The sequence below is a fragment of the Manacus candei genome, unplaced genomic scaffold (assembly GCF_025592945.1).
Source record: "Manacus candei isolate 608988 ecotype Guabito, Panama unplaced genomic scaffold, ASM2559294v1 h1tg000034l, whole genome shotgun sequence".
Classification (NCBI taxonomy): domain Eukaryota; kingdom Metazoa; phylum Chordata; class Aves; order Passeriformes; family Pipridae; genus Manacus; species Manacus candei.
This window is the reverse complement of record NW_026138082.1, coordinates 17,494,907-17,507,942: the sequence shown is the minus strand read 5'-3', so window position 1 is coordinate 17,507,942 and position 13,036 is coordinate 17,494,907. Positions and strand designations below refer to the sequence as shown.

General features: G+C 34.8%; 1 protein-coding gene across 1 annotated transcript in view; it reads left to right on the top strand.

Moving 5' to 3' along the window:
- LOC127473113 (glutamate receptor ionotropic, kainate 2-like) overlaps positions 1 to 5,686 on the top strand; it is a gene marked incomplete at its 5' end in the record, with an annotated part of 89,228 nt that extends 83,542 nt beyond the window's left edge. Inside the window, one exon of the mRNA XM_051792339.1 lies at positions 5,558 to 5,686. Within this exon, the coding sequence (XP_051648299.1) occupies positions 5,558 to 5,571 (14 nt within the window). The remainder of the gene's footprint in view (positions 1 to 5,557) is intronic.
- Positions 5,687 to 13,036: the final 7,350 nt, after the last annotated feature.

Sequence of the window (13,036 nt, the reverse complement as noted above, 5' to 3'; positions counted from 1 at the left end):
GTGAAGTATTTCATGCTTCATCAGGCTGACTGGAACTTCTCTACTGATCTTGACTTTCTAGATACTATGGTGAAAGCAGAGTTTGATTTGTGGAATTAAAATTTTCCTTTTGTTTGATATCATTGTCTTAATTTGAGTAGGGAATGAAATCTCACATACATTTTGGTCTGAAAATAACTTCCTAAATTGCTCATTCTACTTCTACCAAGAAGTGCAGTAATTGCTAAGTTTAAAATTGAGAATATATTGGTGATATCTTCAGGTGATTGGTGTGAATTTGGTCTGCAGTGTACTTGTGCATTATACTTGCTATGAATTGAAAATGTAGTACATCAGAAAAGTCAGTGGCAAAATATTTTTAATGTAACCATATTATGTCTATGTAGATATGTATAGTATTTGCATATATGTGTACAACCTTGGATCTACAATTGTGTCTAAAAATAGGTGTATAAATAAGCAACCTAAAAAGCTGATCATTACAAGTACACTTCAACTTCTTTGAAACGCTTATGCTTCAACTACAATTATATATGATTTCACTTTTTCTAAGGTTATTTTCTGTCCTTTAATGTTCACATCTTTGTCATCCTAAGTCAATATTTTGATAGGGTTTGTTTTTCTGTCTGGAGGTTTTAAGGTTGACAGATTTTCCATATATATATATTCAAAATCCCTGAAGGAGTGGCATAGGAGTCAGGAAATTATTAGGAGGGAGGGTGATGGTAGGCCTGACCTAGGTACATTCATTCTCAGCTAACTTCAAGACAAGAAGCAGTTTGATGGATATGTCCTGCTAGATGCTAGAACAATGGCCCATAACAAGACAATGCAGGATTACTGCTTTTACTTCTTTAAGGTAATTGAACAAAGCTTCAAATAGAATCTAACACACAAGACTGGAAGCAGTGAACTTCTGAGTGAATTTTAAAGCTTTTTATTGAACGTTGTCAGTTATATTATCTGCATCAAAGAAGGGAAAAATATAAATCAGCAAATGATTGGAGATTTTTATGCTTTAAACATATTGACTATTAATTACTTAAATCAGAATGTTTTGAATGAGGCAGGCATACTGTTCCTGTCTTTCTGTTGCTCTTTTTAGGTTGTTGAAAGCAAAATCTATGGTGGTAGTCTCATAATTCCATGTCTAACAAATGCTAATATGATTTCTGATTACCTTTCTAAATCCCTATAAATCAAAATAATGAAAACAGTGTAAGTATTACCTACCTTTTGTATTAATACGTATATGCAAAGATATATTTTTTCTCTCTGGCAGTAAAGCCATGCACAAGCTGTCTAAATAGATTGTAAGCAGCGGTAACTTTTCACAAAATTTGATTCTACACGACTTGTGAGCTCTCACTTTTGGTAAAGAACTTCAGAAGTATCAATTACTTCTTTATTCATCTTAAGGAGGTGAACTTTTTCAAAAATTGTTTTGTGTTAGAAGGATAAGAACTACAGTTCTGACTAAAATTTTCTTTTGTATACTTTTTTGTAATGTTTTATCATGATTTGCTGTGACAAAACACATGCACAAAACTGCACTATTGTTTAGAGAGCTGTATGCCATCCTTAAACTCTTCTACCATTTGATTATACCTAAGATAACTTGGAGGGAGCATTTACTTTCTGGTAGCTGTTAAGAAGACAACTTATGATTTTGTAAGGGTTAGTGGAAAATCAATAATAACTGATGTTCTTGTAACATGCCTGCAGTGTGGAAGGTAAGTTGGGGGCAAAAGGTTATTTTCTTTGAATTAAGTGGAGAGAGGTTTGTAATATATACTAAAAGTGCTCAATTTCATGATAGACAACAGTTTTGAAATGTACCCTGTAAGTTCTATAAACACTTTGCTGTTTTCCCCTAGCAATCTGACTGGTCAATTGGATTGAGGATCAAGGCATTGGATTATATTTTCTAAACTCATATCTGAAAATGTCTTTTATTTGTCACAAGAAAAAAAAGTATTCTGGACCTGCTTCTTGTTTTCTTGCTTTATTATTCCAAAAGTTGTATGCTAACACTGAAAGAACACAAGGTTTAACTGTACAGAAAATGAAGACTACACAGATTGGAATTGAAACGAGACAACAATTAATAATTTCAATTTAAAAAGTAAAACATAAAGTAATTCTTTCTAACATTTTTGAATATGATTTTTTTGTATGTGTGAAAACTTTTCCTTATGCTTCTCAGAGAGAATCCAAAGAAGAATAAAGATGCCATTCAGGAACTCTTACATAGCCTTGAAATAATCTCTGTTTAAAATACATGACTATTTCAGTGAATGAAACTTGAAACAGAGAAAAAAAAAGAAGATATGTAACAATTCTCTTAATCAGTAACAATATTTTTATTACAGTATGTGCAGATAAGTTCCCATAAACTTAATATATGTAAAATAATTTGAAAACACAGAATGGGAGAATTTTCTATATAAAATAACTCTCAAAATTGGGTTATCTGCTTTTTTAAAACTGTCAGTAATTCTGACATTTCTCATTTAATGAGTTTTCATATCCAGGTAAAATTTTCAGATAAAATGTGTTGTCAAGTTTCTTGAGATCTCATTTTCAGCATATTTCAGAACGTTAACATGTATCTTCTCACCTCTTGGATATTGATTGTAATTCTTTTCCTACTGATATTCCCTAAAAATTTATACCCTTTACAGATCTTTGCAAAGGTTTTGGTGGAATGATGCATGTTAAAAAGCATTTATTCTAATTTGGCACTCTTGTTAGATGTCTTGCCAAAAAAAGACAAGGGTTGAAATCTTGAAAGTGTTCAGTGCTAATGCATCATTTTAAAATTAAATTAATTTTGTTCCTCAAAATGTTATGTCTTTAGTTCCAGAAGTGAGAGCCATATAATGGCTGGAAGTGGTATAGTGCTGAGTTGCACCATTTACTTCCTAATGGATTCCCTATAAAATTCCCGAGTTATATGCTAGGTTCATCACATAGTGGAAATGCCAAGATCTTAAAGCCTTAGCAATTTAGCCTGTAATACATAGGGAATACTAAAGTAAATCTTGCCCTTTTGAAAGATTTTGAGGTTAATTTCAGTTTCATAATCATAATTGCAGTTTGATGTTAAGCAACAGGAATTTCTTAAAAAAACAAAGAGAAAATCTAAGATAATTGAGTATTTGCTTTCAAAGTATAGCTGAATAAGGAGGTACAGCTTCCTGCTTTCTTCACAATGCTCAGCAAAGATACCTTATGCATAAAGATCTAACATATTTGCCTTTGAAGAACTTGTACTTCGCTCTGAACTAGAGAGATATACCTTCCTCTCCTTTGGACTCACGATTTAAACTCTTCTTAGTTGTAGGTGGTTAAACCCTTTTTATTGCAAGTTAAGTATCATTCCTTTATTTCAAACTCAGTAGGAGAAAGGAAGGTTTCAAAGGAAGAGTATCACAGCCAGAGTAAGATTGCCCTTTTCTTCCTACCTGCCTGTTCCCTTATTCATGCAAAGGATTAAGGAAGAGGGCATTTCTTTCAGGATTTGATGAATTAAGGTAGAGTTCTAACCCATGACTGAGACAACTCATGTTTGCATTCTTCTGCACAAATCAGAATTTTATGTAAAAGTCCTTACTGAAACAGGAACTACTGCTGAAGTTTTTCCTCTGCCACTGTGTGCTCGCATCCCTAATCTACAGAACAGTCCGTGTTTTCCCTCTCTCCCTTTCCCTCACTTTGCCTCTGTTAACTGCTTCCATGCAAAGTGGATCAGGAGCAGTAGGCAGAAACTGCAAGTATTTTTACCTTGGAATCATCTAATGCCTGTGTGTTACAGCTGTTTACCGAGACACTGAAGCTTTAAATCTCCTTTGGCAGACACTATTAAATTGACACTCTCAAACGTCTTTCACATTCAGCTCTAATGCTCCAGCTGGTGACTGGCTGCACAGAAGAACAGTGTAATATCTGCCACATGTCCTTCTTCAGCTGTTGCCATATTTTTTAAGGAACTTGATTTGTTAGGTCCTTTCAGAGTATACCTATTGAATTGCTGACCATGCATGGAGAACTTGAGTGTGAATTCTGATAGGATCCAGGACTAAGCGAAGCTATAAAGTTTAATGTGGAAAACTGAGTGTCTTACTGCTCAGAATGCTTCCAGCCCTGGAGGTTGGAAGCTGAATGTAGACTGAAACGCAGCTTCAATTTAGGTTCCTAAAGAACCAGATGGGGTGAAATGCTTAAATATTTTCTGGATCTAATCTCTAAACTCTAGATTTGTATGAATAATGGTGATACAACAGTTCCGAAATGAAGCAGAGTTCTTATTTGAGAGATAAATTAGACAATTTGATATTTACTACCACTAATCACACAAAATCAAACAATGATCAAGAGATAGTTATAGTAATTCTAGGTGCTTTGTCTTTTTGTTGTTGTTGTTTTATTGGTTTTTTGTTTGTTTGTCTGGTTTTTGTTTGTTCATTTGCCTTTTTTTCCAGATCATTTCCCTGGCCTGGAGATTTGTTATTAAAAGAGAAAAATGCAAAATGCTAGATTATACCTCAAATTTGCTTTGGATGAGAGCAATTGGCAGAGACTTGGCATAACATCTCAGCTTCTGAGACGAGTTATTTAGTTAGTAGATTTCTCCATTAGCTGGAAAACATTTAAACAAAAGTATATGGTAAAAGTGATTAATTCACAGATCTCAAAAGTAAGACTCCTCTTCCTTACTTGCATATTTCATCCATGCTCCAATTCTCACACTAAGGCAAGGCTCATTGCTCAGCACATTATCAGCAGTTGAAAATTCAGTCAGACTGAGGGAATAGGGAGGTTTTATTTTACCTTTAAAATTTCTTGCACTATAAAATGGCAAAAGAGCTTTTAGGGTCTAGCTTTTGCTGAAAAGATGTTAATAAACTGTTTTTCTAATAATATGCTTTTCATAAAGGTCAATGATTGATTTTTTTTGTTTTGCTAACACATACCCCACAATGATAATCGGTAGGGGGAAAAGTGTTTATATACAGAAGATATTAAAAATAATGGAGTAGATATCAGTTTTCAGTAATGGAAATGAATTTTAACAGTATTTAAACAAGAATTTAGGTAAACTTTTTATACTAAAGCTTGTTGTTTTGTTGAGGAACACTTATTTAAATCATATAGAAATGAAGTTATTATTTTGAAATACAGCTAAAGAGATTTCACTGAATACCTTATGTACACATTACATTCAGATGCTGTACTGCAAGACTAACCTATGTTGACAGAAAATCTGCTTGAAATATTTTTATGTATCATTTGCATCCATAGTCAATAGCTGCAAGATAAATAACTGTAGAGACAAGGTGACTTTTATACTGTCATCACAGCTTTATAAGTAATTTTAATTATTATGTGATGCATATTTTAAAGACAGCAATTTGCTTTGAGCTTCAGATTGAGACAAAGGAAAGTTACAGGCCTGACAAGGCTGTGCCAATACAGTGACTCTGCTACTAGACATTGCAGTTGGACATTTCTTACAGCTCGTTCTTTTTTCTTGTTCCTCTATTTCCCTCCGTAGAGGTCCTTCTGTAGTGCCATGGTAGAGGAGCTAAGGATGTCTCTGAAGTGTCAGCGTCGATTAAAACACAAGCCACAGGCCCCTGTTATTGTGAAAACAGAAGAAGTTATCAACATGCACACGTTTAACGATAGAAGGTTGCCAGGTAAAGAAACCATGGCATAGAGCTGGGAAGCCAAATACCCCAAGCACAAACTGTCGTCTTTTTTCCAAACAACCTTGCGAGAATGTTTCCTGTGGAAATATGCAACAAGTGCAAAATAAAATGAGTTACCTCATGCCGCTGTGTCTATGAACTAGAGACTCTGTGATCTCAGCAGTTGCAATGGCCAGACTCGAATCACAAGCATCATGGATCAACCAATTTATGCAGGGTTACACTGTTTGTCATGGGTTTGCACCATTCTGAATGAATGAATGTTCCATGTGAGTTTTGTGGCTGGTTTCAAATGCAGTCTAAGTGAGAAGTTACAGGTTCCTTTTGAAGTTCAACTGTTGCCAGGAGATGGAGAATAAATGTCCAAGATCATACAAACCACAGAAGGAGTCTAGTAAAAGTAATATCTCAGAACTGTAGTGGAGCAAGAAACCATATGGTCTTCTGAACTTTCCAGCATAGAAGAGTTGGTAACTGCTGGTTTACTGAAACTACCATCTGGACAGGCGATATGAGCTTCCTGGGTGGAAGAAATGTTAAAAGTGAAGAAACATGAATCCCATGAATAAAAGGATAAATATGAGGATGCTCACCTGCTTTTTCTGGACTGTTTGTGACACTGAACTAAGTAAATAAATAATAATTTAGAAAAAAGTAACTTAAATTTAACTGGGTTGGAACTTTGATCTAAAAAATCAACAAAAATATTTCCACAATTTTGACCCAATTTTTAGATGAATGAAAGTTTCCTTAGTACAAAGGAATGTATCTTACAACCTTTAGATATAAGCAATTAATATTTTTTTTCTATAATTGTGAAAAGAGGGAAGGGGGTGGGAAGCAGTATATTTCATACATAGAGGGCTTGCATTTTAGCCTGAATGGGTTTTGAAACCCTTGTTCCTGCTACTAATTGAACTCAATGGAGCCTGTGCAATTCTCGCTAATGTTGGGAGTGGGACGGGTCACCTAAAAGAAATGAATGCCGAGAACTTTAAGGAGGACTGCATTTTTCAATACAGTCACAGTACTAAATGAACAAAATTCTTGAGCAGTTTTTTTTTCCAAAAAAAAAAAGTGTTCAGGTTTATTTGTGGAAATGCAAGATTTCTATGAAAATAGTTTTTGTATGGAAATTTTTCTAATACTTTTTATCAACAAAATAAGAACATGTGTTTCTGTCGGGGGTGTGATGCCAAGCATGAGTGGTAGTGTGTGCACACCACCAACGTTTGGTGAAAACTATTTTTATCATGAAAAAGGAATCTTAGAAGAGACATATTTTCAAGTTATATAATATAAAAAAATAGGTGCACTACCACCACTGCTTACCATGCTACACCCTTGGTTTCCACTAAGCTGATAACATGCTGTCATGAACAATTGTGTGTAAATGGTAAAAGACACAGACCTCTTGACCACATTGTGATAAAAGTTAAAGTGCACTCAGTTTGCTGTTTGAACCCAATGCACAAAATTAAAAAAAAAAAAAGAAAAAAAAGAAAAGAAAGAATTAAATTTATGTCAGTTTTAGTTGTTTTGGTTTTACTGTGTGATTTGAGCAACGTATGTACAGTACTTTGTGTCAGTACTGGTACTTAGCTTCAGCTTAGTGCCCTATCCTGACAATTCTTGCCACTAAATGTGTGGTAAGACAGTTTGCTGGGATTTCTGAGACAAGCCTTTACAGTACATTGTGCTACAGTTTGCAGGATCTGGCTCTTAGCTGCTTCAAAGCTAATTTATATGTCCTGACTGTGGTGAGTTCCTGGACATAACATTTTGAAATACTGCCGTACAGATGCTGAATCTTGCACCTCTTTCTGCTGTAAATTTATTTGTATTTCAACAAGAAATGCATAGGATGGATTATGCAGGAATGTTATGTCAACCGAAAAAGATTATGAAGATGGTCTTTACATGGAAAATAATTATTTTGACTAATTAAAAAAACCCACAACAAAACATTGAAATTATTATAAATTATCAGTCACTGGTGAGTAATAAGATCGTTTGTTTACTGGCACTTAATTTAGTCTTATCATCGTCTTTATAGCACAGGATTATAAGACATACAATTTAAATTGTAGAAATTATATAATGAAATTTAGGGGGAAATGGGAGGTTTGTGTCTACTACCCAGTTATCATATATCTTCATAGAGATTGAGCTGGCCATTTCCATTGTGAGCAGGGACTGAGAAAGCAAATTCTCTTATATTTGTGAGTTTCATCCCCATTTATGTGATAATAGAGAACAGGTTATCTTTGTCTGAGGTATAAACAAGATAAAAACACCTTTAGCAAATATTCTGGAAATGAGTATACTTACATAATTTATATTTAAGTTAATTCTTTAAAACACAAAGGGGAAAGAGTAACTGTCATACAACACAATGAAAACTCCTATGATGGCTTGGAATGGGAAAAAAAATTGGCTATTGCATTTGATTGATGATTTACAATAAAATTTGTAAAATCATGTAATAAAATGCTGTATTATATTCAAACAAACCTTTCTTTTTTCCATTGAGGATGTTGATATAAGCAAGGTTTTATTCTCAACCTGATGCACCTGACTAATATTCATTAAGCTTTATGTGAGCCAAAGTAAGTGTGAATGCAGAATATGTTCCAGATATTTTATTGGGTCAAAGTCCCCCAGGGAAAAAAACTCCTATCACAAAAGTAGTGTGGTGAGTTAAGATTTTAGTGAGAATTTCAGCCTTCCATTATTAAAGGAAATATGCAAAGTAACTGGAGATTTGTATCAAGAGTAGAAGTGCATGGCTCCACAGATTCCTAGTAGGATAATGTGTTTATTTTTTTAAAGTCATACATTAACTCATGCTTTTACTTTGTTATGCATTAGTAATTATTTATCTGTTAAGACATTTACAGAAAATTGACTAATGAAAACCTGACCCCAAAGCAGTAGAAAATACTACTGGTAGTTTTGTCCTCCAAAAAGCTCAATAGTTCGTTTTCCTTTCACTGTTATGAACAAAATCCTCAGTTCTGAAAAAAACTTCCTCATTTTGAAAGGCCTCTGAAAGGCTAGTTTCAAATTCCCAAATTCTCATGTAGTATAAATTTATACACTGTCATTCAAATTGATGGAACTACACCAGTTAAAATCCAGTGAGTATCTGGCCTATGAAGATTCAGAATCTGTACATGACTGCTTTATGTGGTTTCATGTAACAACTTAACTAGTCTGCTGATTTCCCAGGATGGGAAGATGGGTACTTCTCTGTTTGACCTTGAAAGTCACTCTAGAGAAGACTTTTAAAGCAGTTGTAGCTCTGTAGTATGGTCCTACCTGGTGGATGACAATTGGAGGTAAAAATTGAATAGGAAGATTTTTTTTCCCCTGTTTCTGCTTCAATGAAAACAGAGACGTATAATCTTTAAGAATTCTCAAGACATACAATTTAGATCTTCAAGTTGGCTCAGCATGGTTGTATAGCAATAGATAACTATATGAATATTATAGAAAAAATTACAAAATCCCTTTTATCTTACTGATAAGATAAACATCATTTGTGAAGGACTAGTAGCAAAAATTGTGAACCAAATAGTTGGATGAAATCAAGAGATCTGTGGTGCTTTATAGTGAGTGAGGATTTGTCCAATTATAGACATCAGCAGGTCATTTCATAGTATTCTCATTTCGCATAAACACAAGTACAGACATATCCAGGGAGTATCTGGCAGGTTTTATCTCAATTTTTATCTCAATTTCTATCTCAAATTTCAGTTGAAGAATTCAGTATAGGCTTGAAATAACCTTTTTTTTTCATTTTAATATTACTTAAGGCTTTGTGCATTAATCCTTCCTGGTTTCATCCATAGAGTGTTTCCAAAACCCAAAATAACATTGTTTAGTCCTATTTCACTAATTAGTTAATATTTCAGAATGAAAAAAACCCATAATTTATGAAAGAAAAAAATCCCCCACAAAAATCCAAACCCTCAAATAAAAGTAGGAAAAGTGTCCTGATACTCTACAAAAATCAAAATGTTTTCAGGGAAAAATAGTCATGAGCAGAGGTAATGGCATAAAAAGAGGTAAATGATAATGCTATAAAATAATTTTTGTATTTTTATTATTTAAGGATATGTACTGTATGCTTGAGACACAACTTAACTTAGTCTCCAAATACGTCAGAGTCTCCAAATATATCAATAAACACAAAATACGATGACTGATATACTGACTACTTTGAAAGAAGTGTCAAAACTCCTACTTCTGAGGAATCAAAATTTTATCCGATACAGCCCCAAATATATACTGACATAATATTTAAGGCAAAATGAGGTGTGCAGAAGCGATTGTATTTTCTGGCATAATTTCAAGGACGTATGGGAAAAGAAAGGGTCGCTGAGGTTGGCTTGTCTAACTTATAAGATCATTGCTTTTCAACCTCAAATATGGTAGTGTCCTGTTCCCTTCCTTTCCAGTCTTGCCTCTCTGCCTTCCTACAAGCGTCTCTGGCACTATCAAATTTATTTTCAAACCCCTTTTCTTCTAGCTTTCCTTTTAATATAGTTCTAATTTAAAATAAAGTTACTCAAACACCTCATCTCCCCAGTTTGTATCCACCAAGATAAATACATTAGCTTTTCATGTGACTGTAATCTAATTGTCTTTATTTTTATTTACTACCCCTCTCTGTCCCCTACCTGTGTTATCTTCTCCTGTTGTTCTTGTACTTGCCTAGACTGTAAGCTCTTAGGGGGCAGGGAATCTGTCTTTGATTTGTTCTATGTAGCACCATGAACTATGGAGCTATATAAATAATAAAAAATGTAGATCTTCTTAAATGATGTTTGAAGTGATAGTGATCTGATCGACTGCCAGTCTAGTAATATATTGTTTTAGTTCATTGCCTGAAATCCTAATCACTGCAGCAATAGAATAATCAAAAAATAAAAATAATAAAACCAACCCAGAGGAGCTATTACACTGACTCATCTTACTGGAATTTTCCCTACATGGTCGGGGTATAGGAATAGAGCATCATGTTCACATATCTTCTATAAAGATCTTAATATTAAATCAGCTACATGAAAAATGAAAAAAAAGTAGGTTAACATAGATATATAAGATGAGTTTTGGAAAGAGAACTTTTAATTGGTTTAAGCTTTGAAAAGTTATGATTAAGAGATTTGTTAAGTTGAAATCTATAGCAATCCTGCATTATTAACTATTTTATGGACATTATTAGAAATTTTTTATGAAATATAATTCTAATCAAAATTAAGGAAATGCTTCCTCTTGTTTCTATTCAAGAACACTAGCTTGGACTGGAATGACAGAATTGTGGGAATTTAAGAAAAATTCTAACTATGTAAATGAAAGGGAATGATGCATCTGATCTCGAGGACAAACATATCAGCTTTCTCTTTTACCTTTTTCTTCTTCAAGGAATGATATTCTGTGTCATTGAACTTAGTTTTTCCAAATGTTGAAATGTACACTGGCAATTACACATAGATCTGTCTTTCAGGAATTCTCAGAGCCAAGAGAATGCCTTTCTTTCCTAATCACACAATGTATAGTTTTCCCGTTATTTAGGAAATCTAGTCCACGCTAAAAATAATGGAAAAATCTTAGAGTTCCCTTCTTTGCAATGACTGTAGGAGTCCTACATTAAAATTACCTGATTTGTATGAAAACTTTGAATATTGGTAAAGGTTTGAGCTATTGTTAATGTTCCTTGTGCAACACTGTCCAGCATAGACCAAATCTGTAGTGATTTGGTTTGGAAGGTACAAGTTCAAACCTTATGATGGATTTATACCAAAGGTTGTCTTTTGACAGTTCTGCACAAGAAGACAGTTGACTGTTAAGCCCAAGGAGTGAAAGGCAGCCTAGCACAGCTGTCATTCTCTTTCTGCTTTAACCACTCTAATTGTCTGAGCTATTTAGACTCATGTAGATCAATGGGAAATTCTGATATGTACATCTGCTAAGCCATTCTATGCATTAATGTCCATGTTAAAAATGCTAATTTGTAATAAGTAGAATTGAGCTGTGGGCTTATCATAGAAGAATTGTATCACAGAATGCTTTTGGTTTTTAATTGTTGAGTCCAATATCTTCTCTGGATGGAAGAGCCTTCTGGAGACTGTCCCGTACAATGACCCTGTTCAAAGCAGGGTCAACTAGAGAAGTTTGTGCAGGATGTTGTTCACTCAGGTTTTAAATATTTCCAAGGATGGAGACACCCCAACCTCTCTGTTTCCAGTGTACAATTATGCTTTCAGTGAAGAATATATTTTTTCTCATTTAAAGGTAATTTATTGCTTTTCAGTTTGTGTTCATGGCCTCTTATCCTCTCACTGGCCACCACGGAGAATCTGGTTCCATCCTCCTCCGTCAGATTTTGCTGAGTTTTCTCTTCTCCAGGCTAAGGAGTCCCAGGCGTCTCAGCCTCTATGACAGATGCTCAATCCTTTAGTCACCTTTGTGGCTGCTCACTAGGGACCGTATTCTGTTAAGTAACTGTGTCTCTTCTGGGGATCCCAGAACTGGATCCAGCACTCTAGATGCACTTCATCGGAAGGGGAAAAGATCACACCTTTTGACCAGTTGGCAGTGTTCTTCCTAATGCAACCAAGGGTTTTGTTGCTTTTCTTAGCTGAAAGGACAAATTGCTGGCTCATGGTCAGTTTGTTTTCCTCCAGGACCCCAGGTCCTCCTCTGCAAAACTGCTATCTAGTTGGTTGACTCCCAGCCTGGGCTGGTACATGGACTTATTCTTCCCCAGGCTCATGACTTACCATTTCCCTTAGTTTAACTTTATGCTGTTTCTGTTAGTTTGTCTCTCCAGCCTGAAGAAATCCTTCTGAATGGCAGCACAGACTTCTACTTTATCAAACACCCCTCCTCTATGTAGGGAGGAGGATTGCTGAGGATACACTCTGTCCCATCATACAGAAAATTAATAAAGATACTAAACAATATGAGACCCAGTATGGACCCTTTGAATACATCTCTAGTTACAGGCCTGTGGCTGGACTTTCTGGCACTGGTTACAACCCTTTCACCGTGACAGGTGAGCCAGTTTTTAATAGACCTTATTGTTCACTGATCTAGTTCATCACTTTGTCAGTGAGGCTGTTATGGGGGATAATGCTGAGAACCCTGCTAAAGTAAAAACAAGCAACATCCACTTTTCTTCCCTCTTCCATGAAGCTAATTTTCTCATTAGAGAAGGCTATTAGGTTGGCCAAAGCTGATTTTCCTTCTGTATATCCATACTGACTATTTTAAGGCACTTGCTTGACCTCAATATCTTTGGAAAAGATTTCAGG